The sequence below is a fragment of the Lactuca saligna genome, chromosome 5 (assembly GCF_052625555.1).
Source record: "Lactuca saligna cultivar CGN05327 chromosome 5, ASM5262555v1, whole genome shotgun sequence".
In the NCBI taxonomy this organism is placed as follows: domain Eukaryota; kingdom Viridiplantae; phylum Streptophyta; class Magnoliopsida; order Asterales; family Asteraceae; genus Lactuca; species Lactuca saligna.
The window spans coordinates 297,600,730-297,626,654 of NC_136421.1; the positions used below are offsets into that span (position 1 = coordinate 297,600,730).

At 39.7% G+C, this 25,925-nt stretch overlaps 1 protein-coding gene across 1 annotated transcript; it reads left to right on the forward strand.

Moving 5' to 3' along the window:
• Positions 1–22,687: 22,687 nt before the first annotated feature.
• On the forward strand, positions 22,688–24,261 carry LOC145048305 (ran-binding protein 1 homolog a-like). The gene is made up of 4 exons (XM_078996766.1): positions 22,688–22,940; positions 23,031–23,182; positions 23,283–23,408; positions 23,897–24,261. Exons 1-4 carry the CDS (start codon positions 22,795–22,797, stop codon positions 24,112–24,114), a joined length of 642 nt encoding a protein of 213 aa, XP_078852892.1. The 5' UTR covers positions 22,688–22,794; the 3' UTR covers positions 24,115–24,261.
• Positions 24,262–25,925: the final 1,664 nt, after the last annotated feature.

The following is a 25,925-nucleotide window of genomic DNA, read 5'->3' on the forward strand; positions in this document are numbered from 1 at the left end:
ATGACTTATGTCGTGATATTATTCTATATATATATATACATATATATATATATATATATATATATATATATATATATTAAGTTATGACCGGAGGGTCCATACCGAGACGTGAGGCCGAAGGGACTTCACTGAGACACGTGACCAAAGGGTCCTTATCGAGATATATCCATGAGAGGCTAATTATTTGTGGATGTGGTATTTTAGGGAACTCGCCAAGCTTCGTGATTATAGTGTTGATGTAAATGTGTTTCAGTTACTTTTGTAGATTTCGAGAAGGTGGAGGTATGATTGTACACATTTGTCGGGTTATGATGTCTTGTGGATTTTGGGATACTCTGATATTGTTTTGATAATGATTTATAATTTTGCGATGACTTGGATTTATGAATAATGTTTAGTGAAATAAAAATGAAAATTTTGTTTTGAAATTTGAGGTGTTACAATTTAGTTTTAGAACCTTGGTTTGAGGGATTCAGGCACACCCTCGAGTATGCCTGAAATCAAAATGAGGAGTTGATAACTTTTCAAAATAAATCATTTTTCATCACATGATTCTCCAAGGAAATTAAAGAGTTTTGACAGCAGGTCCTAAGCGTTGCGTACAATCAGCCAGAGCCCGAGCGGTGATTTTCCAAAATACCCTTACTTGATTAGGTGATGCGATGAGTTGTTATTATGAGCTAACAGAATTAAATGCTATTTTAGGGCTAGGGATCTACTCAATATTGCATGTTAGTGTTCCTACTTAGGAGAGATGCCTTTATGCCTGCTATGTAAGCTAGTAGTGTTTCATGCTTATGATTAGTGATATCCAGGAGTTGTGAGGTCGGATTTCTTGAGTTCAATGATGCATTTTGTGTTATGGTTAGAGCAGTTGGGGTTGTATGCTAGTGTGGTTTCTTGTGTTGGTTTGGATAGCCTGTTTAGGTTATGTGCTGGAAGAGGTTGCTTGATGCTGGAATGTTGCTTGCTTTGTAATTTTGGATACTTCCATTAATATCAACTAACTATTAATCGAATACGTTAGGTTGCATGTTACACGGATTAGATAATTTTAGAATGTTAGTTTTAGCTCTATTGTGCAGCTCTTATTTGAGTCTAACCGTTGTGGTGTGGGATCTTACAGTCGAAGAATTATCTAGTGCATGTAGCATGTAATTGTATTCGAGAAGTAGTTAGTAGGTATTAAAAGGAGTTCCTTTTGTAGCTGATGGCGGAAAAAGGTGTGAAGGGAATCCTATGAGAGGCTAGGGAGTATTTTCAGTTTGATGAGTGTGCTAATTAGCAGTGAGTATTCGCTAGAGAGTGGGTAGGTGGAACTGGATTGGTTGATAGTGGAGTTGAGTAGCTAGTTAGAAAATCTGGAACGATTCTCAAGGAAAGTATGGATAAATGTGGAAGGTAGTATTGGGCCCGTACCACTAAAAGCAGAGGATCTATACTCAAATCAAGGAGAATTACAGGGGGTTCTAAGTAGTAGGTTGAGAACAGATAACATGGTTTGGGTGTCGTGATCCATTGCAGAGTGTATTCTGTCTTTACCGATTATCCGACTATGGTTGTTCAGATTGAGAATAGGCATGGTGATTGTTGAACCTGAGGACCATGTAGGTCGGGTTTGAATGGACTAGGCCTTGCGAGAAAGTTGAGTTCAGGTCTTGAAGGATATGATCGGTGAGGTGTGAGTTTGTGTCGTAGGACTCAAAAAGGAAGTGGATGTAATGAGCTGTTTGAGGAATTGCAATATGAGTTGAGTGACCGGCAGAGGGTTTATGATTTCATATTTTATGACGAGGATTGTATTTTTCCAGTTTTCCATATTGGAATGGAGAGAATGCGAGCTTCTGCTTTTAGAATTCGGAGGTAGACCCCGTTGAGTGGCAGATAGTTGCGGTATTTACACCAAAGGGTTCCTATGGTATGACTGCCTTGAGGTGTTTCTTATGTCGTAAGAGAGTCATTACAGTGGGGACTGTGAAAGATGAGGACAAGGATATGCCTTATTTTAGTATAGTAAGGCGTATTCTAGCATCTGTGTTAGGTGATCGGGAGGAGTGTATCGGAAATGAGAACCCTCGTTGTCTATGCTATATTGACTGTGATAGTGTGGTACCGTGTTTCTATGTCGATTGTTACAATGGGGTCTTGGTTGAGGATTCAGAGATGAATTGGGTGATAGTCCATTTATTCCCAGATAAAGAGTCAGTGCTATTTTAGAACTGTCGAAATATCTGCTTATACAGCTGTATGAGATTCTTGGTGATTGGAGGCAGTCACGTTGGGGAAGTTTCTGAGGTCTCCATGTGAGATTCAGAATTCCTGGATTTGACATGTCTTTATCTGGAAGGTCATCGTGTGTTACGTGGTATGATCCAAGAGTCGAGTATGGTATATATGGTGACCCCATTTGAAGTTCAGTTTGTTTGGAATCCCAATTGGTGGTAGTTCGAACCATAAGTGGGGGAGAATTGGGTATTATGTTGGAAGAATCATCGATTTGTTCGAGTTGCGGCATCAGAAGATTAGGTTACAGGAATCTATGATCAGGGTATATGAGACTTTGGGTCTAGATGTGCTCAAGGCGAAGTGCAGAACGAGATCAACCTATAGATTTCTATCTATACTCTAGGAAGAGCAGCGATTTATCTGTCAATGGGTGAGATGTCAAGTCCACCAAGCAAATTACACCCTTTGTTTGCAAATAAAACGTAATATAATGGTAAAAAGGGGGTATCGATCCTTGTGGAAATGGTTGTATTCAGTCACCAATGCAATCTAAAAGAATTATTGTAAATAAACTAGCTAACTACAATTAAACTAAAAGGGGGTGTTATGATTGCTTGAAAACTAAAAGACTTTAATAACTAAAAACTTGCAATCAAGCAAGAAAGTGATATACTCAAATATTGGAAAGCATTGGTAAACCAAGGCAATTAAACACAATGAACATTTGTGTGTTTAGCATTAGGATTTAACATGAAGCTTATCATTCATCCCAAATTGGTTATAGCATCATGAAGCATGATATGCAAAGATTTCTCATAGTTAGTATGGAGGTTGGGGAAGCCCAAAACACACCTTCTTAATCAAAATCAAAGATCCAATTGAAGCAATTGAATCCAAGAAGTTGATTAGCCTTAAGAATGAAGAAATCCCCAATTCCTAGAGGATGTCAATGATTACACATCCATAAAGGACTTATGATTCATAAGCTAGAGATGATTTCAACCATCATAAAGCCCTTGTTCTAAGTAAATTCAATGATTCAATGTTAAACCAAAGAAATAAACCAACAATTGCTTATTAAAGTACCAAGCTCATGATCAAAGCACTAAAAAAGCATAGGAAATATGAATAAGAATCATAGACATAATATAAATGATAAATAAGCATGATTCCTTCAAAAAACCACAAACATTAAGAGGTTTTAGCCAAGGTCTACCAAAATAGAGAGTTTAGCCACTCATGGCAATAGAACAACAATCACAAAAGTCTAATTGCATAAAGAAACTACCAATAACTTGGAAAGATGAAAAGAAACGAGTCTTGAGCTTCAAAATCGCCTTCTCCTGATCTCTAATGGTGTAAAATCGAATTTATGACTGATAGATCTGATCCCCCAAGGTAATGGTGTGCCAAATGACCAAAATGCCCAAAACTAGGCAGTTGCGTGGGTACCCGCGCAACGGAAATTCCACCCGCGCAAATGCTGCTGGAAAGCAATTGGCTCACTTTTCTTCCACTAACCATTCCATTACCAAAGATTCCTTTGGTCCCCTCCATATGCCACATGATTTTAATGAACCAATCATCTTTTAGCTTCAAATGTAGATGCTTCAAGCCCAAAATAAAAGTCCAAGATCCATCTTCACAAGCCCATGTCATCCAATCCTTTAGCTTTTTAAGCCCAATTCTTCTTTGGTGGATCCGCCAAGCCCAATAATGCATCGGAAAGCCTACTAAGCCCAACTACAATCAAACCACAACCACAATGAGCCCTAAAAATCCTGCAAAATTCCTCATGCAAAATAAAAAGTCCCCGATACGATCCATGATAAAGAAAATAAAGAATATACAATGCAATACTAATATAAAGAGCTAAAAATCTAAAATAAACTAATAAAAATAAGGAAATATTGGGGTTTTGGGTTGTCTTCAACACATTCTCAATCACTAATTATTCTCGTTCTTCATTAGTAAGTTGGAATACCTCGAAGGTTTTGAGTTGTATAAGTCGAAGATCAATGGTCGTGACAAGCTATCGTCATATAGGGTTGTTCACAGGTGTGGAATTGTATTGAGGGAATGTGCTTTAGATGTGACAATCTTCGTCGAGAGTAGTAAAGTGCTTAATCTGGCGTGGGTGCGGGGACCTATTAATGTTTGGTCATGGAGTATTAGTTCAATAAACTCAATATGGTAGTGGTTTGGTAATGAGATCGTGGGTTGGTTCGCTGATCTAGCGATTATGAGGTTGTAAGAGAGTGGATAATCCATGTAGGGGTAATCACTTGGGATTGTCAGGGAATAGCTCCAAGTGTAAGCCATTTTAGGGTTCGTACCCATGGCGGAATTTGAATCGATATATTTGGAGGGAATGCATAGTTACTGATGGTCAGATGAATCCAAGAAGAGTGCGGTTGCAAGTATGGAGTAAGTTTTAGTTAGGCCAGCGGGGCCTTAACCGGTTGATTGGATTTGAGGGGATTACGGTTCGGGATCTCTCGTAGTCTAAGTTGGACTGCCTAAGAAATCTTGGTCTAATGCCTATTTGAGATGTTCTTGTATGATTGTTCGCTCTCGGTGAAGGGTTTTGTTGCGTAAAATAAATATTTTTTCGCAAAAACCGGAAACAGAAGCTTTTAAAATTTTCTTATAAATATCAAGTCTGGCAACAAAACAAACCACCAAGGATAATTTTAAAGAGATTAGAATGATATTATAACAACCATTGGGTGTTTAGAAAATATAACCTTTGTAGCATTTGGACACTCTTGGATTTAGGGTGTTGAAGTAGATGGCAAGAACAAGGAGGTTGATCTTCTCTACAAATAATCCACCAATAAGAGTAGAGTAAGGTACCAAAATTGCTAGATTTCTTCTTGTACAACTTTGTTCTTGAATCCTTTAAGTGATTAAACAATTAAGCACCAAAAGAAAGACACAAAGTAAACACCAAAAGCTTGTAATATCTTCAAAAGACGAAAGAGCTCCAAGCTCTTGAAGCTTACGGTTTTGAGAGAGATGAGGGAAAAGATTTTGACCAAAAACCTGTGTTATATTCATGCATAAGACCCTCTATTTATAACCTCATCCAAGCATGGCCTTTTGAATATTATATTCAAAATTATGGGCTATAAAGTAAGGCATGCAGGACATTATCATGGAGGTTGACAAGCAACCTCCATGCTCCTTACAACTCTCGGCCATATGGCCTTTATAATAAAAAAAATGTTTCCTTTGTCCTTTAATCATGGTAGAGTAAGCCCTTGATTTAATCATGGTTAACTAAAGTGTCCAAAACTTTGTACATGACTTATTTTATGATACCTTATCATATAAAGACTATTTTTCTACTTCTTACAACATTGTTTTCATAGAACAATAATTTTACTCTAATTAAATACAAGAGTTGATTTTCTTTATTAATATCAAATATATAATAAATATTCAACAAGTACCAACTTGATTAAGGTAGACCCTATTAGATCATATGTTATTAGCAATGTCACTTAATAATGATTCTTGGGCATATAGATCCAACACTCGGGTAGATCATCTGTCCGAATGTCAATCTGACCCCGGACTATATGTAACATCATGAATGTCATAGAAAGAGCATGAGGCAAGCCCGCAACATGTACCAGAGTGTTGTAAGACTACGGGGTACCGTAGCATTAACTAGTTGGTGTGGGAGTGTTATAAGACTGCATGGTATCATAAAATTCACTAATCAGTGTGGAAGTGCTATAAGATTGCATGGTAGCTGTAGCATACACTAGATTGGAAAGCGATTGAGGGAGTATGTGAAGTCTACAACTCGGCTCATAGCATTCCCTAGGATGATTTGGACCAAGGATTGGATCTTGAGTGGCAAGATTTTGTAGGCAATCGGTGTGTGTCGCTGAGGGGTTGATAGGTTGGGTAGCCTTGTTATTTGGACCTCTAGGAACCTGGTGGTTAGACCGGGTGCGAGAGTGGTAGTCTCAACTATGAATTGGAGGAGATATATCTCGTTCTAGTAAGGGTTTGTCATTATAATAAAGTCTTAGGTGAAATGCAAGTGCCGATACATGGAACTCGACTTATGAGTTGAATATCAGGTTTATTTCTAAGTACGATCTCGAGTCGGGTATCACAAGTGATTTGTTCAGAATTTTCATTTACATGGGTTGAGTATCGGGGTATCTATATATCGATGTAACATCCATAAAAATCATGCCAAATTTGAACTTTTTAAAACATTCAAAAATCATTAAGTTATTACAATTCATTTTCAAAATAGTATCATATCAGAGTTCCCAGAAATCATAAACATTAAATTGAGGAAGTGTATGGTCACGCATTCATCTTCTCGCAATCATCCGAAGTACCTGAAACAATAATCGATAAATGTAAGCTCGAAGGCTTAGTGAGTTACCCCCAAATACCAACACCATACATATATAACCATATCATATAAACATAAAAGAAAACAACATGCATGATGAGCCTTCAGCCTGGCTGGACTGCCTTGCAGGCCTTCAGCCTATCTAGATTGCTCTCCGAGCCTTCGATATGTCTGGATTGCCTCGCAAGGCCTACTACCTATCCAGACCGCTTGCTGGGCCTTTGACCTAATTGAACCCCTTTTCAGGGCCTTCAATTTATCCGTACCACCTTTGTAACAGCCCGGAATTTCAAGTATTGTTAAAATTATATTTTAGGGGGTGTTTTAAGGGGGGACTCGGCGAGTTGGAGCCAGACTCGCCGAGTAGGATCACAGACCTGGTCGCGGGTTCGCGACTGGACTCGACGAGTCAGATAGGGACTCGGCGAGTCTGCGCTGTTTAGCGAAAACCCTAGCCGTTTAGGTTTGAGATGTATAAAGGAGACTTATAGGCCGTCATTGTTCGTTTTTAGCCTTCTGAGAAGAACTCTAAATCGATTGTGTGCATCTAGATCAATATTAAAGTCCATTGGTGATTTTGAAGGAGTTGTTGTGCAAAGAAGAGAAGGGCTTGGCTAAAGGAACAGCAAGGGGGTCACATTCTGAGGATTGGGGACACAGAGAACACATTATCCAGGTAAGAATTCGTGTATACTCTGCTATGGTGATGTATTTAGAGGATTAGGGTTTATGGAACCCTTTTATGGATAGATTGAATGTTACCCTTGTTCCCCAAACGATTGTAACCCTGTATTAGGACCCTTGGAGGTCTAGAATACCCCCATGTCTGTGCATCTCGGGAATTGGTGAAGGTTTTGGATTGAAATCCTTATGCCTTAGGTCAACATGTGAATTATAAGTCTTGGGGTGTAGCATGAGCACCGAAATGAGGACCATACATAATGGATCAGTCTAGGAAGGCCAGACCTATGAATGGTCGGAGCAGTTCCGACCTTAGGGAGCAGTTTGAGCGGCTGCATGGCATGGACTCGCCGAGTCAGATGAGCAGACTCGGCGAGTAGCTTGAAGAATAACTGGGACTCGTCGAGTTGTTCCTCAAACTCGGTGAGTGGAGTCGGGGTGGCCCTGCGATTCTTCCAGGTGTAACTCGTCGAGCCAAGGAGGATACTCGACGAGTAGAAGGGAAACCTTCGAGGACTGGAGGACGACTAGACTCGCCGAGTCGCCAGAGTACTCGCCGAGTCCGGTCGAGTTGACCGTGGACCGTCGATCAGAGTTGACCTATGTGTAATTTCTTAGGGTCAGTTGTCTTGAAAGATAAAAGTGTTAATAAGGGATGCACGATATTATCCAGGGAGTCTGTAGCTCGGCGGATCAAGTACGAGGGATTTCAGGAGTTGCTAACTTTCAGTATCCGCGAGGTGAGTCTTCTCACTATACTGTACCCGGAAGGGTTTGACTGTGTGACCGGAAGGTCGGATATGATATGTGTTATACGTGCTATAAATGGTAAGATAATTGTTATGCGTGCTATGTATGTTTATGGGCCGGAAGGCAATATGTTATGTGGCCGGAAGGTCGGATATGAAATATGATATATGTGCTATATGTGGTAAGTTAAGTGTAATATGTGTTGTGTATGTTTATGGGCCGGAAGGCAATACGTTATGGGCCGGAAGGCAATGTGCTATGGGCCGGAAGGCAATATGTTATGGGCCGGAAGGCGATTATCTCACGGGCCGGAAGGCGTTGTGTTGTGGACCGGAAGGTCAGGGCATGGAAAGGTGTATATGTGTAAGTTGTATATTGGGGAACTCACTAAGCTTCGTGCTTACAGTGTTTTGTGTTATGTTGTTTTCAGGTTCTTTCAGTAACACAGGACGGCACCGGCTCGATTGTACACACCAGAGAAAGAGTTATGTTTTGAAGGATCCTGGTTTTCTATTCAAGTGAAAATGAACTATGTTTTGTAATTCAATTATGAATGAGATTTTAAACAAGTGTTTTAATACTAAAATGATTATTTTAAACGAAAATTTTGTCTTGAAATTTACGGTGTTACAAATTGGTATCAGAGCCTTGGTTTGAGGGATTCGGATGCGCCTTCGGGTAAATCTGGACTCAAACTGAGGAAGTAAGAAAAAGTTTTCAAATAAATAGTTTTCTAAAAGTGAATAAGAGTTCAAAGAGAAAGCAAGAAAGAGCAGTGTGTACAATCAGCCAGAGCCCGAACGGTGATTTCCCAAAATACCCTTATTTTTGTGTTATGAGATATGTATGATGCACTTTATGAGATATTATTGCATGCTAGAGACAGGCTAGGTATTTCATATGTTAGGACTAGAGTGGCCTGATTTGTGATGCCTTAGCCTAGGACTCGTTGTTATATGTGTTATGTTTTGAGTATGTGATGAGTGAGAGTATCCAGCTAGAACCCATGAGGGGTAGAGTTACAGAGTTCGGTGGTACTTTCGAGGATGAGCTGGGAAGTTGGAGTTATCACAGGGAGGGAGTCCTATGTATTCTTCGATGCTCGAATGCTGCTTGCTTTGTGCTTTGTGGAACTCTCGATGATGGGAGTCAGCTACCAAGTGAATATGACGATATTCAGGAGGTAGATGGCTGGCATCATTAGGAACTCTTCAGCAGCTGATAGCAAAGAAGTGGGAGGACGACGGAAGAGCCTAGGGAATAACCCTATCCAGATGAGTGTGCTGGTAGAATAGAGGATTTCGCTGGGGAGCGGGCACGTGCGATGGGATTGGTGAAAGAGCAGGTCGAGCAGCTACTTAGGAGCTCTGGGATGGTCCGTGTGGAAAGTATGGGTAGATGTGGCAGGTAGTATGGGCCCGTACTACTGAAAGCAGAGGACCCATACTTGATACAGGGAGCGTTCTGAAGGTCCTAAGGAGCAGATTGAGGAGTGATGCTATGGTTCGAGTACCATACATCGGAGCAGATTGAGGAGTGATGCTATGGTTCGAGTACCATACATCGGAGCAGGTTGAGGAGTGATGCTATGGTTCAGGTACCATACATCGGAGCAGATTGAGGAGTGATGCTATGGTTCGAGTACCATACATCGGAGCAGGTTGAGGAGTGAAGCTATGGTTCGGGTACCATACACCGGAGCATATTGAGAAGGGATGTCATGGGATGAGTACCATGGTTCGTAGTGAATGATGCTTGTGATTATCTTGTTATCCGGTCATGATCGATGAGGTAGAGATCGGTCGCTAGGGGTTTTAGGCTTGTAGACCCTGATTGAGTATGGAGAGGCGTTCCTCGAGAGGAAAGGCGAGTACCTATCAGAGTATTTTGGTAAGGAGTTAAAGGGAGAGGAAAATTTCGGTCTGAGTCGAGCAATCAGTCGATAGGGGAGAGGTCACCTTCTAGGTGGGTAGTGCCATTTATGTTCGTGTACAAAACACGAGAGGCCTGATGTTTCAGTTTTGGATTTGGGAGTACACCCTGCAGGTCGTTATCAATAATGATTTCTTCAGAGTATCAGGTAGCAGGAGTGCCGCGAGGCAGTGACTTATCAGGAGCAGACAGTCAGTTGGGACTGAGGTAGTCGAGGACCACACCACACCTAATTGAGAATAGTAGGTTGTGTTATAGTGGTAGTAGTGGGGAGTTCAGTTGAGTTTTGCAGTGCAGGGAGTGGGTCCCTGTCCTTGGGAAAATTCCGGTGTTGGAACATTGGTTGATGAGTTGAGGTGAGAGGAACGATGATTTTGCGGTGCAGTCTATGAGACAGGGATGTTATTGAGCAGTTGAGATGCTTAGTGTTGGATTGGTATGAGATTTGGAACGATTAGAGGCAGTCGTGATGAGAGGTTCTTGAGGAGTTCATCAGAGGTTCAGAGTATAGGGGGTTGATTAAGTTCCTTAAAAGGGAATTATCGGGCGTGGTGTAGCACTTTCCGGGGGCAGGTGCGATTTCGTTGGTGGAAAAAAATAGTCATGGGTTGGTTGTGTGCTAATTGGTAATGGTTCGAACCCTAAGTGGGGGAGAACCGGGTGCAGTATGTAAGGAAGCAAAGATTTGTCAGGAGTGGTTATAAGTGGAGTATAGAGATATGCTGTAAGAAATCATGAGACCAGAGATGTCGGTGATCGAGGGAAGGGGTCAGAGTGAGTTAATGCGGGAAGTACTTGAGGAGGAGGACGAATGTATCCATGACAGGTGATTGGTGTTGTTGCAAGTAGATAGGGAATGATTGGGCGGCCAACTCCCGGGGTCGGTATGCGTATCCTTGTTTGGATTTTGAGTGTCGGGAAAAAGGGTTTCGGAGAATTATCAGCATATCTCGTAACGTCAGCATTTTCTCGTATTCCAATCGAGAAATTAGATGCACCGAAGTTGTAAGGTGGGAAAAATGTAGATCTCATTATGGGGTTCAGAGGAGATGTATTATTGTGTCTATATGATGCTTGGGGCAGGAGATTAGTGGTTGTGGCAGGATCTTGTGATGTTTTGTTGGGGTATTCTGAGATATCCGGGTATGATATCTTTATTTCGGAATTACTTGTGAATCCTGAATTGAATCGACGTGTGGCATATCAAGTATCTGTGGATCTAGTGGGATCCCTTGGAGTATGGGCATCCAGGGAGATTATTTGAGAGAGTGGATTTTCGCAAAGATGGGCATTTGTTATGTTGATTGCCTTCAGAGTCTGTGATGGATATTCGAGCCGTAGTACTCCCTACTCAGAGGGTGTTGTGATGCTGCGTGGAGTTGCAGTACTCACTAGATGGCAAGAGAATTTCGATGTTGGAATGTTTTCGAGCAGTGCATGATGTGGAAGAGTTGGGTTTGAGTAGCCCTGGTATTGAGTCCTTGGAGCTTGGATGTTGAGTCGGGGGCGAGACGGGGGTCTCCGTCTCTGTCAGGAGATGCGGGGAGATACGCAGGGAATATGCGGAGCAGAAACCAGAGATTTGAGTTGAGACGATCCTCGGTTGGATTGTATTTTTCTCGCATGAGGAAAAGAGGATTTCGTGACTTGCGTGTCACTGGGCCGGGATAGTGGTCATGGGGAGGAAGTCAGTGGGACACTTGGATCATGATACGGGTGACGTTGGGGGCTCAGCTGTGGAGCCAAAAGCTGATCTGGTACTCAGTCTTGAAGAGGAATATGAGAAAGGAGATTATCCTGATGACATCTAAGGACACTTTAGAGAGAGTGAACGATTCAGACGCTCGAAGACATGCTTCGGGCATGTGTATTAGATTTTGGAGGAAGCCGCGGTACGTATTTATCCTTGGTTGAGTTGTTCCATAACAACAGCCATCATTAGTGCATTGGTATGCCGCCCTTTGAGCTGTTGCATAGGAGGGGGTATCGGACCCTCATTTGCTGAGGAGAGGTAACGCATGGACCCGAGAGTCCTTGTGAGCAGATCCAGAGCATGTGTGATACATGGAGTAGTGGCAAGGCCGTCAAGCGGATTTCCCTAGGCAAGGGAAGAGCAAGGTATGTTGGGGCTAGTGCAGTATGTGTATGCGATTGCAAGAGGAGAACTCGTGAGAGTTGCTCTGAGAGTGACAATGGGTCTCTCAGTCGTTCCGAAATGGATACAATGGGCTTTGGATTGGGAATCCGGTGATTCATGGTTTCCTAACCCTTATGGGTCGAGTGATCGTTGAGATTTGGAGCAGAATTGCATCGTGGGTAATTCTCGGTTACAGGGAGTAGTGGGCAGTACAGAGATCGTGCTTCAGTCGACAGAGCAGATTCAGCAGGTTAAACAGAGGTTATTGACCGCCTAGAGCCGACAGAAAAGTTATGCAGACAGACACCGGTCCGAGCCTGAGTTTCAGGTCGGCGACTTAGTACTCCTGAAGGTCTCTCCTTGGAAAGGGGTGATTCGATTCAGGAAGAGGGGCAAGTTGGGGCCCCGGTATATTGGACCTTTTCGTGAGATTGTGAGGGAAGGATGGGTGGCCTACCGTTTGGAGTTGCCAACGGAATTGAGATAGATCCAAGACACTTTTCATGTGTCGCAGTGGAAGAAGTGTATAGTCGATGAGTCAGCAGTGGTTCCACTAGAGAACATTTAGGTGGATGCGAGCCTGAGTTATGCTGAGAGACCAGTGGCCATCAGGGATCGGAAGATCAAGGTTCTGAGGAACAAGGGGGAACCTCTGGTGTTGGTTCAGTGGCAACCCCGGAAGGGATCGGAAATGACTTGGGAGCCGGAACGTGAGATGCGGGAGCAGCATCCGGAACTATTTTCAGAGTGAGACTTCGAGGGCGAAGTCTGATTCTAGTGGGGGAGAATTGTAACAGCCCGGAATTTCAAGTATTGTTAAAATTATATTTTAGGGGGTGTTTTAAGGGGGGACTCGACGAGTTGGAGCCAGACTCGCCGAGTAGGATCGCAGACCTGGTCGCGGGTTCGCGACTGGACTCGACGAGTCAGATAGGGACTCGGCGAGTCTGCGCTGTTTAGCGAAAACCCTAGCCGTTTAGGTTTGAGATGTATAAAGGGGACTTATAGGCCGTCATTGTTCATTTTTAGCCTTCTGAGAAGAACTCTAAATCGATTGTGTGCATCTAGATCAAGATTAAAGGCCATTGGTGATTTTGAAGGAGTTGTTGTGCAAAGAAGAGAAGGGCTTGGCTAAAGGAACAGCAAGGGGGTCACATTCTGAGGATTGGGGACACAGAGAACACATTATCCAGGTAAGAATTCGTGTATACTCTGCTATGGTGATGTATTTAGAGGATTAGGGTTTATGGAACCCTTTTATGGATAGATTGAATGTTACCCTTGTTCCCCAAACGATTGTAACCCTGTATTAGGACCCTTGGAGGTCTAGAATACCCCCATGTCTGTGCATCTCGGGAATTGGTGAAGGTTTTGGATTGAAATCCTTATGCCTTAGGTCAACATGTGAATTATAAGTCTTGGGGTGTAGCATGAGCACCGAAATGAGGACCATACATAATGGATCAGTCTAGGAAGGCCAGACCTATGAATGGTCGGAGCAGTTCCGACCTTAGGGAGCAGTTTGAGCGGCTGCATGGCATGGACTCGCCGAGTCAGATGAGCAGACTCGGCGAGTAGCTTGAAGAATAACTGGGACTCGTCGAGTTGTTCCTCAGACTCGGCGAGTGGAGTCGGGGTGGCCCCGCGATTCTTCCAGGAGTAACTCGTCGAGCCAAGAAGGATACTCGACGAGTAGAAGGGAAACCTTAGAGGACTGGAGGACGACTAGACTCGCCGAGTCGCCAGAGTACTCGCCGAGTCCGGTCGAGTTGACCGTGGACCGTCGATCAGAGTTGACCTATGTGTAATTTCTTAGGGTCAGTTGTCTTGAAAGATAAAAGTGTTAATAAGGGATGCACGATATTATCCAGGGAGTCTGTAGCTCGACGGATCAAGTACGAGGGATTTCAGGAGTTGCTAACTTTCAGTATCCGCGAGGTGAGTCTTCTCACTATACTGTACCCGGAAGGGTTTGACTGTGTGACCGGAAGGTCGGATATGATATGTGTTATACGTGCTATAAATGGTAAGATAATTGCTATGCGTGCTATGTATGTTTATGGCCGGAAGGCAATATGTTATGTGGCCGGAAGGTCGGATATGAAATATGATATATGTGCTATATGTGGTAAGTTAAGTGTAATATGTGTTGTGTATGTTTATGGGCCAGAAGGCAATACGTTATGGGCCGGAAGGCAATGTGCTATGGGCCGGAAGGCAATATGTTATGGGCCGGAAGGCGTTGTGTTGTGGACCGGAAGGTCAGGGCCTGGAAAGGCGTATATGCGTAAGTTGTATATTGAGGAACTCACTAAGCTTCGTGCTTACAGTGTTTTGTGTTATGTTGTTTTCAGGTTCTTTCAGTAACACAGGACGGCACCGGCTCGATTGTACACACTAGAGAAAGAGTTATGTTTTGAAGGATCCTGGTTTTCTATTCAAGTGAAAATGAACTATGTTTTGTAATTCAATTATGAATGAGATTTTAAACAAGTGTTTTAATACTAAAATGATTATTTTAAACGAAAATTTTGTCTTGAAATTTACGGTGTTACAACCTTGGGTATGTTGGCCTTCAGCACAAAGCAAGACCGCCTCAACCCAACACCTAATCAACAAACATGTGCACATACATATCATACGCTAGCATATACACACACATATATATATATAATAGTCAAACCAATCTAACAGATCAATAATCATAACAACATCCTATTACCAGGATACATACCTATCCGGTCTCTAACGTAGCATCATCCTATATACTAGGATACCGACCTAACAAGGTCACTAAGCATATCACCATCCTAACTACCAGGATGTACATCAATAAGCATATCATGCAATATAACAGGATACTCGGCTTTATTACTATAGTGAGGATAACTCACCTCATAACTGACGTGCTGAAGTGATAAGCTCAAACTCTTGGATCACTGCCACAAAATCCACCACCTATATTCACCATAAAACCATATTCATAAATTTCCAATTTCCCAAAATGCCCCATAAGTCAACTATTCAACCCTTGGTCAAAGTCCAGATCTATGGTCAAGGTCAACAGTCCATGTTGACCTGACTTGTCGAGTGTAGTTCACCGACTCGTCGAGTCCTCCCTAAACTCCAGAAAGTCGTGAAATCCCCCATCTACTCGTCAATTTTCCCTGCACCTCGTCGATTTTACGCATGATCCAAAAGTCGGGAAAACCCTAGCTGACTCGTCGAGTCCTCATATTGAATTGCTGAGTCCATGCAAAAACCCTTGCACGACAATCTTCACCGGACTCGCTGAGTTGGTCATGCAACTCGTTGAGTCCCTTTAGTCCTTACTCCATTCAGATGCTTTTTAAGCCATTCCAAAGCTCCATATTGTAGATCTAAGTTCCTAAGGCATACTTCTTACATAAAGTTGCAAACTTTACGTGCATGCAATGTGCTAATGACTTAAATCAAGCTAAGGAAAAGATTCTAGACAACAGAATTACACTAGCATGCTAAAGACGGAGACTTTATGATTGTAACGGCCAAGATGAGCCTCGATCTGAAGTTGTAACTTCAGATCTTGGTTCATCACTTGAAATGAAATACCATTATGCCGAAATGGTCCCAAAACTCAAATATAGAAAGATCTAGCTAGAAGGAGATCAAGGTAATGACTTGATACCTTCAAATGATGTTGAACTGGGGTAGACTTCAGATCCATACACGTTCCTTGCCTCAAACTTCTTGATCTTCAAGTTCCTCTTACCAAGATCCACCTTCCAAAGCTTAAAACACACAAGTATGGAGAGGAAATGGCGGTTTAGGGTTTCTGGACTCACAATGGGATGTAAGGTAGATGTTAGGTCACTTGCAGTTAGGATTGGATAATCTCATAGTAGATGATTTGATCCTGTTTTGTAGCTCTCGTTTGAGTCTAACCGTTGCAGGGATAAGTCTCCTACTCGAAGAATTATCTGAGCCTTTGTCGAGTATAAGTGCCCTGCAGGGATAATCGGTTTGTGGCTATGTTTTCTAATGGGAATCTCAGGTATCAGAAGTCTAGTAGTGGGTTAGGAAAAATTAAGTGGATAGATTCAGCAATGGTTCGACATGAGTTGTTTGACAGGGTGTTAGACCATCTCGAGACTCTAGGTTCCAGGTTGAGTAGTTGTGGTTAATTCGCAAGGGATTATTGTCGAATGGTGAAAAGGATTCGTTTATTTACGTGTTGGAGATCCATGAGAGGGTTCGTTTTAGTTGCCTTGGGAAGGCTGTGTTATGCTTAGGGTGGTGTCCATGTTGCTCAGTTTGTTTAGCTTGTCGGGATTGTCAAGGAATGATTTCGAGGACGAAATCTAATTTAAGTGGGAGAGAACTAGAACATCCTTTTTGGATCTTTTTTGATTTAAGGCTCATAGGCCGTAATTTGGGTATAAGAAGGTTTTTAATTTTTAAAGAAAAAATCTTAGAACATTTTGGATTCGGGCAAGGTATGTAGTGTGATAAAAGAGTTCGACTTGTGCTTTAGAGCCCAAGGGCATCGGTATAGGCGTTGGCTCGGTCCTTTATGAATTTTGGGTTTTGTCTGGGAAGACTTAAGGCTATGTTATGTTATTAGGAGTGTAGGGCTTCTCGCCACCTTTCCGTGGATATAAGGTTCGTTGGAAACGGACCTAAGATGAGGAAGTTATGGTAGTTTGAAATAATGGCAGAAATGGTCATAAGTTGAAAAGATTGGCATATTGGTCTCGTGCATGCTAGGAGGGAAGGCGCGAGTTTGGCCGAGTACGCCCAACATAATTGGAAGAGATCCAATTAATATTTTTTAGGGTTTGGTGTCACAACTAGCAAATTTAGGGTCGAGATTATGATTCATGTACAAACAATCCCTCTATGTAACCTTGTTGCGTGAGATTATTTAAATTCAAAATGACAATACTATATGAAGTTATATACATGCATATACATAATAAACATTTAGAAGACTAAAATTAGATCAAATGCATCATACATAAATCGAAAATGAAGCCTGACCTTAAGATTTCGGCCCAAACAACCCTTGACCGAAAACCCTCCTTATTGGGCCATCTTAGAAACGAGAACCCACATCTTCAAGACAAAAAAACCCTAAAGAAAGATGTTTTCGGCCACCGTAAAACCGTAAAACCCCTCCCTTGAATTAAAGAAATCGGTTTTAATTAAAACAATCCAAGGTTTGATCTTACTCACGCCACCTCAATGCTTAACTTCCCTTTAACCACCAAATAACCATACAATGTACACTTTTGTACACCATACCTCCATGAATGGCACTTTACATTTCATTATCCTACTTGCATCCACACTAAACACCCTTAAACCCTCTATAAAACCATGAATCAACTTTCTTTTCCTCCATAAATATCATGGCCGGGAGGCCATTGTGCTACATTCAAAGGCACAAAATTCTTCCATTTCTCTATCTCTCTCTCGAAAAAAAGTCAAAGGCTCCACGGATTCTTCATCATCATCAAATTTTCGAGCTTTAGGTAAGTTATCTCATGAACTTCAAGTTTTTCTATGTAATTTTATGTATATTTCACCTTGTTTACACACATTTTTCGTGTGAATAATCCCTAGAACACCAACCATTCCAAGAAGCTCTTCAAAGTTCATCCACTTCATCCTAAGCTTGACATTTTTTCCATCTACCTTCCTACAACTCACAAAAACAACCAAGGTGAGCTTCACAACCCAAGTTTTCGTGTTTTCCATGCTTTTAGGGGCGGGGGGGGGGGGGGGGGGAGGGATACAAGTCAAATTTCGTTTACCCAATGGATATTTGTATGCATCAACTTGTTAATCCAACTATATGTGCATAAAATGTTGAAATCACCATATATTTATACCATAAAACCGTACTTTATAAGGTGTTACATGACCAAGTTGTGTTTGTCCCTTAGACACAAACATGCTCCGTGTTTGTTGTTGAATAAGGAGGAAATTTCTTGTATAGAAAGTAAATAATACTAGCTTAGTACATAAAAATCGTGATGTTTGCGGTTATCAGCATTTTTATGGGGCCTATGGGTCGATATACACAATTGTAACAAAAACATATGTTCATTTTAGTCCAAAATATGTTTGGCTCTTGGACACTTGCATGTCTCCCTTTTGTCAGATCGAAAATTGCACAAATATTTTTTAAGGATATCATTTGATTTTGTTATAAAAATCATGATCCTTTGTATTTGAATGGTAAAGAATTTACATACATAAACCATTTTGCGTAATGAATTTCCAACTGGTAAAATATAAAAAGTGCAAAATACAATTTTTTGGAGGTTTTTACTAAAAATAGATTTTCTAGTAAAAATATTCATATTTTAGTCATCGCCATTATGGTGGGATAAACTCAAGAATATTGTGTTTTAACAACCTTAGTTATATAACAAATTATATAAACTGTTTACACGAAAACATAAAAAAAAGAGAAAACTATTATTGGCATAGTTTATATGTCATAAAACATGTGTTGTAAAACGTATGTCAAGAGATTTACAAAACACGTTTCATAAAACACATGTCATGAAACGCATAAAACACATGTATAAAACATACGTGTCATAAATTTTCAATAGTGTAACTATTTCATGATACAAGAAAAAGGGAGTTATAGTTCACGTAAATCCGTTAATGCTCTAGTGAGACATTCTCTTCACCGTATCCACCTAGCGTACACTTTAAGTCATGCATTATAACCAGAGTCTCTTGGAGGGAGAGCGATATAGTTGTGTATAGATCTATACGGGGATTGACAACCCCACATCCGAGCTGTTCGCTATAGCTAGATGGGCCAGTCTAGGATGACAAATATCTTACCTATTCTGACACCTAAAGAACGTCGTACGGACATAACAATCATATCGAACATGGTTATTATAACTCACATATGGATTAACAATACTATCTTAGTTTACGGGGAGCTTACACTCCACCGGTTTTATTTAAAATTTAAAACCTGCTTACTACCTTTCAATACACTATGGTTTACATTCTGGTCTTAAGGTTTAAGGCTACCGTTTTCATACATCATAAAATATTGGATTTTCTGGGAACTTACATTTTCAATTACAAGGAAAAAGAAACAAAGTGCGTGCATACATACATTTTTTTTATCATTGGTGTAAGACTTATAAACTAACTTCTATAGAAAATATCGGATTTTCTTAATATATACAAACCATTTTTTTAACAAAGCAGATATAAATCTTTTCATACAAAATATGCTTATGAACTCACCAACATTCAATGTTGACGCTTTTCAAATTCACTTGTATTCTCAGGGAACCAGTAACAGGTAATTAACTTATTCGAGAATAAGTGATACTGCAATATGGAATTTTACTTTTTGACACTTCTGTGTAACTAATAAATACCATATGTAAACTATGTAAGTTTGTATTCTTAATGTATGATGTTTGGTTGCTATGTTTCATTTATATTCAACTGTTATGATATTATACGATGACATCATCCACCCCCGAACGTTTCCGTCGTCCTGGTTCGGGGGTGTGACATTTAGATACTATATAAATGCATTTATGGCTCTTTTAATCTTCATATCCCAGCCTACACTAACCGTGAGACCCATTTTCGAAACCTTAACCCTCCCAAGAGTGTTGTGAGCTTATTTTGTACCTTTGGTGTATTTTTGGTGCATGTTCTTGAAGAAGGTGTTTGGTGCAAGTTTGGAGTTCAAAGGAAGGCTTGTAGATCCAGACTCACTGCTCCATTTCTAGCTCATTTGAGGTATAAAGTTCTTAACTTGCTCTTTAGAAGTCTAGCTATGGTTATGTAAGATTTGTGTTCTTTTTTGATCTCATGGATGAGATCTAGTGGTTGTTACCACTTCAAGAGCTTTGAGTTGCCACTCTTAGAATTTATGAGGTTCTAGACCCTTAAAGTCAGCACCTTTAGGGTTAAGGGTTATCCAAGCATGTGTTAAGGTGCTTAATATGAGTCTCAATGGTTATTTTTGGAAGTTGGGTCCCATTAAGGCATGCAAACTCATAAAGTTGCTAACTTTATTAGTTAAGGGCTTGTAATGAAGTTTCCCTAAGAGCTGGATGCATTAAGCTTAAGTGATTAAGACAATATTCAAGTTTTGGACCTGAGCAGTTACGCCCTGCATAATGCTTAAATACATCCTACATACTAATTAAGTCTCGCATCCCGAATCACGAGTACGCTGAACGTACCAAGAGGGTACGCCACGTGTAAGCTCGCTGTGAGCTTTTAGGCTCATTTTTTATTTTGGACCTTAAGGCTTTGGGGTATTGGTCTTGGGCTTTTGTGTTGGGATTTTAGACAGAGAAATATTACAGTTTTGGACCCTTTTTGTTGGGTTTGCCCTTTTGGTCCTAGGTTTGGGTTTAAGCCTTGGTAAGCCCATTTGGTATTGGGCCTTAGTAGGCCCAATGGGCTTGGGCCATTTGTGGGAAGGATTAGTGGGCCATCTTTAGACTTAATGTTTGGACTTAGTCTTAGATCCTAATCGAGTTTAGTTGTGGGTTTGGCTCAGTGTTTGGGCCAGTGTGCAGCAGCAACATATGTAGGATCTGTTTATCATCCGAAGTGAGTCTTCTCACTATACTTACATGTATGGTAATTTATGTGTGATAAAAGGGTCTTATTCGTGTTATTGACTGGAGGATCTTATTTGTAGTATTGAACCTGAGGGTCTTATTTGTAGTACATGACCGGAGGGTCTTATTTGCTTATACTGAGATATGTGTTATTATGCATTATGTCTTTGTGACTTATGCTATGATATTATTATGTGTATATATATTGAGTTATAACCGTAGGGTCCATACCGAGACGTGAGGCCCGAGGGCCTTCATTGGGACACATGACCAGAGGGTCCTTATCGAGATATAGCCATGAGAGGCTAACTATTTGTGTATATGGTATCTTGGAAACTCATTAATCTTCGTGCTTACAATGTTGATTTAAATGTGTTTCAGGTACTTTTGTAGATTTCGAGATGGCAAATGCATGATTGTACACATTTGCCAGGTTATGATGTCTTGTGGATTTTGAGATACTCTGATATTATTTTGATAATGATTTATAATTCTGTAATGACTTGGATTTATGAATAATGTTTGGTGAAATAAAAATGAAAATTTTGTTTTGAAAATCGAGATGTTACACTCACCCTCCTGACGTGGCTTTCAAGGTTATATTTTTATATTGACTTCAATGTATACCTACTTGGTCTATTTCTTTCTCTTTACATGTTCCCCCCCCCCCCCCCCCCCCCCTTTTTTTTTTTCTCATTAAGTAGATTTTTTCCAAGTAAGTTATATATTCTATTACTTTCATAAGATATATACAATTATCTAAAAGAATGACTATCCAATGATTTTTTTTACATTAAAGTATAATAGAAGGCCAACATATAGGAAAAATGGTGACAATCATGTAAAATAATTTATGTACACATTAATTTGTTACCTTAATCCACAAAGATAAATTATGAATTAATCCCATTTTCTATGTTTGGGAAAATTTATCCAGGTATGTTGTATTATTATGTCGTCTTAACGTTTAGAAGAATTATGTTATTATCATCTTCAATTCAAATTCCTTTACTGAAATATGTCTTTCTACGAAGTGCAAACGGAAGATATAAAGGAGCTTTCTTAAAATATGATGATGAATTACTAATATTTTTTTATTAACATATGTCCCCAAATGACGGTCTACTTTGAATATTGAATGAACTTAAACAAGTGTGCACTCCGTACCTTTCTTACTTGTTTAATATTCATCAAGATTGATTTTTGGTCAACAAGTCATTCCATTGCACTTAAATACACATTGATGATATAAAATCACCAACAAATAAGGCTTGCAAATTCAGAGAACATATAATGAACAATATATCAGATACTTTACAGGTAAATGAATTTATATCTTCAGGTATTTATTAACAAATAATAAGTCAAAAGATAAAACTTGTGCGTTTTATATTTATTTAACATGACACAATGAACCACCTTTTGTTAAAATATATTCAATGCATGAATGGTGGAGAGACATTAGCATGGATAAAGTATTAACCAGAAAAACGATGTATGTGTGGATGAGTAATGTTTCTTTTATGGACCATATGAACCGTTTGAACCATTTTATCTTTGTGAATGCTAACATGTCTATGTAGTTTTACAGATTAATTTTACTAGTTAAACGGTTAAAGGAATACATGTTCTGAAATACTAGTGAATGATATTCTAAGTTGATATTGTAATATTTTCAAACGAGATTATTGGCTTATTGGTTGTAATGTGTAGCCAAATAAGAGGGAAAACTTTGGCAATGATATAAATCAGTAATCACAAACCACCTCCATCCACATAGGAAGCATGAGCAATTTTTTTTCCTGTAAAAAATAATTGCTAATCGATAAACATAACTATTAAAAGGATTGGGCCTAAATTAGCTAAACCCAAATTGAATCCATACTCTTTAATCATAAAATTAGGCCCAAGTACAAGCCCAATATGAAGCACAAAAACACATAACTCCTCCATTTGTATAATTGTATGTAACCCTCACCTTTGGCCGCCGTTCTGCCTCCAGAAGCTCCGATTTCCATTCTTCTTACTGTCACACACAGTTGCTTTTTCGATCTCTACAATCTTCAACTTCAATGGCAAGCAACGATCCAGAGCACAAGGAGGAAGAAACCGTCGCAGCCGAAGACGAAGACACCGGAGCACAGGTCGCCCCGATTGTCAAACTTGAAGAAGTCGCTGTCACCACTGGGGAAGAAGACGAAGACGCTATTCTCGATCTGTAATATTTTCTTCTCGATCTGATCTTACTTTGTTTTGCTGTTTATGCTACTAGTTTTGAAATTTAACTTTTATTATTTTCAATTTTTAGTAAAGCCAAGTTATATCGGTTTGATAAGGATGGAAACCAGTGGAAAGAACGAGGTGCTGGTTCAGTTAAGTTCTTAAAGCACAAACAAACTGGAAAAGTCCGTCTCGTTATGCGTCAATCTAAAACCTTAAAGATCTGCGCCAATCATCTAGGTATGGATAAATAAAAACCTGAATCTGTTAGATCGTATTATCGATTTGATTATACCAAATCCTGGATACCTTGCTGATTCACATCTGTTATGTTATGTAGTTATCCCTACCATGACTGTTCAAGAACACGCTGGAAACGAAAAGTCATGTGTGTGGCATGCTGCTGATTTTTCTGACGGCGAACTCAAGGATGAGCTTTTCTGCATTAGATTCGGATCAATTGACAGTAAGTTTACTTCTGTTCGATTATATTTTCTCGTTTATTTCTAGTGAAATTTGAGTTTAAATTCCAATCTATGATATGTCTTGAAATCTGGGATTGATATGATGTCTCAAGTAAAAGGTCTGAGCATGATATGGTAGTGAAAGTGAAGGTAGACGTTGGTAATCTCCAGAAGAGGGCCCCTGTCCTTGTTTAAGTTATAACATTGCGACATTCGCAACCTCTTCAACATCATACAAAACACCATTTGCATATTCTTTAGTATATGCTTTTGGTCAAGGGTTGTAACAAAAGGCGTGGGTTGCATTCTAGTATTGAATGCCAACTTAGACTTCTCCCTACATTCTTGTCTCCCATCCTTCCACTCCATTTCATGCACATGATCACAACTTTCATACTGATCTTTCCTTCTTCCCACTTTCCATTCCAGTTGCTATTAAACAAAATTTTGGGTTTGTTTTGTTAATTTCATCTTGTAATGTGTATGATAGATTGCAAGAAGTTTATGGAAACATTTCAAGAAGTGGCAGAGTCCCAACAAGGAAAAGAAGAGAACAAAGATGCTTCAAATGCTGCTGGATTGCTTGAGAAGTTGAGTGTTGGAGATGAAAAGAAAGAGGAAGTGAAGGAGAAAGAGGAAGTGAAGGAGACTGAAAAAGCAACTGAATCAGAAGAGAAGAAAGAAGTTGAAGCAGCTTCATCTACATAAATCATCATCATGTATCTCACATATATACCAGGTATTGTAACATCACCTAATGAGAGGTCTTGTTGAGTCAGCATCTGTAAGAGATGATGTTGCAGGAATGGAGTCATTTTGGGTCAGTTGGGTCAGTCGGGTTTGGGTCTTGAATTTGTGTGATGGGTCAGTTTGGTGGGTCAATTGAGTCTGGTTGAGTTTATTATGAGTATAGATATAAATTAATAGGGTTGGGTGGGTGAGGGGAATGGATTTTTATGTTACAGATGTTATGGTACGTTTGTTGGGTTAATGCATATGCATACGTCTGTTATTTGTTTCTACAAAACTCTGGTTTGAGTCATTTTGGATTTTATTTTATATCATTTTCTTATTTAATGCCTTCTCATTTCTTTTATTTAATGTTTTTCACAAGAAAATTGAATCCAAGAACTTGTTTTTTAAATAGCACTACGTAATTGTTGTACAAGTTTGGACGAGTAATAATCTGAGTCAATGATGGTCAAAATGGTCAAATGTGAAATTTATGGTTTTCCTTCGTTTAGATAAAATTACACAATTGGTCCCTATGGTTTGGTAGAACTTACATGATGATTGCAAATACCAGAAAGTAGGCATACATATCTTTCTATCAATGTTTGACAAACAATATTTGGCTTTAGATTTTTTGTGAGGATTTTTTTTGGTGATGTTGACTTTTTAATTCTGTGAAAATTTGCAATTACTTTCCTTAAGTTTTGGTTATTGTGGTCGTAATCATGGTATTAAGCATCTAGCATTCTTTAGCGATTCTTAGACCCAATTCTCACATATAAGAATTATTCTTGCTAATTATTCATAGCAATTTCACTTGATTCATTTCTTTGTTTATGACACTTCATATAGCTACCAAGTAATAACTCAAGTTCAAAGTGGAAATATGGTGTAGTTGAAATGAATCATATAGTTCTAGTCTTTTCTATATACATACACATACACCTAATCATTGGCATTCTTCACCTTACATCTCTTTTGTATCACATTTTAAGCATTTAGCAAGACAATTCCGTGATAATGAGAAAAAAAGTTTTAAGTTTGGCCGAAAATGTTGGATTTACCCTCTCTTGAATATTTTGTTTGTTCATACATCAAAGTTTGTCATTGTTTTGTCAATTTTGCCCTTTATACTTGTAATAGTAGGTTACCATGAAATATATTTGCCAAAAAAATCCTAAAGTTACAAATGCTTTGCAATGAAACCCTTAAAGATTATAAATCTTAATAATGGTTTGGAATATGTTAGTAAGGATTTTCTAAGTGACTTCACTTCCTATAAAAACCAAATAGAATAAAATCTTTCTTAGGGTTTGTTTGATTTGATGTTGATCGGGTTACATCATACGTTTAGAGTGTTTACCTGATTACCTCTTACTCAGTCCACAAAATTACCGAACTCAATTTGGTAGAAATATAATGCCATCATTTTCCCCTGATTTGCCCTCTCCTTCCCACGCGTTCTTTTTTCCCACCTCCTACGTCGGTACTACCACTAGATGACCACCTCCATCTGTCACTACCTCCATTTGGGTCCTCCTCTCTCTTTTGACTGACACTATCGTCCATGTGTGTGCTAGGGTTAAACAAAAAAAGGTGCCACCATCTTCCTCATTCCCCTCCATCTGCGTCGCTCCAATTGCTAAATCGAGATATCGAGAACAATTTTGATCATGTTGTATGCTCTAATATTCAAATCTTGTTATTTTTATTGACAACTTGTAAAAGTCATTAGGATCAAATTTAACTGTTTACATATTTTCCCTCGTAAATGTTGCCCCTGTTCA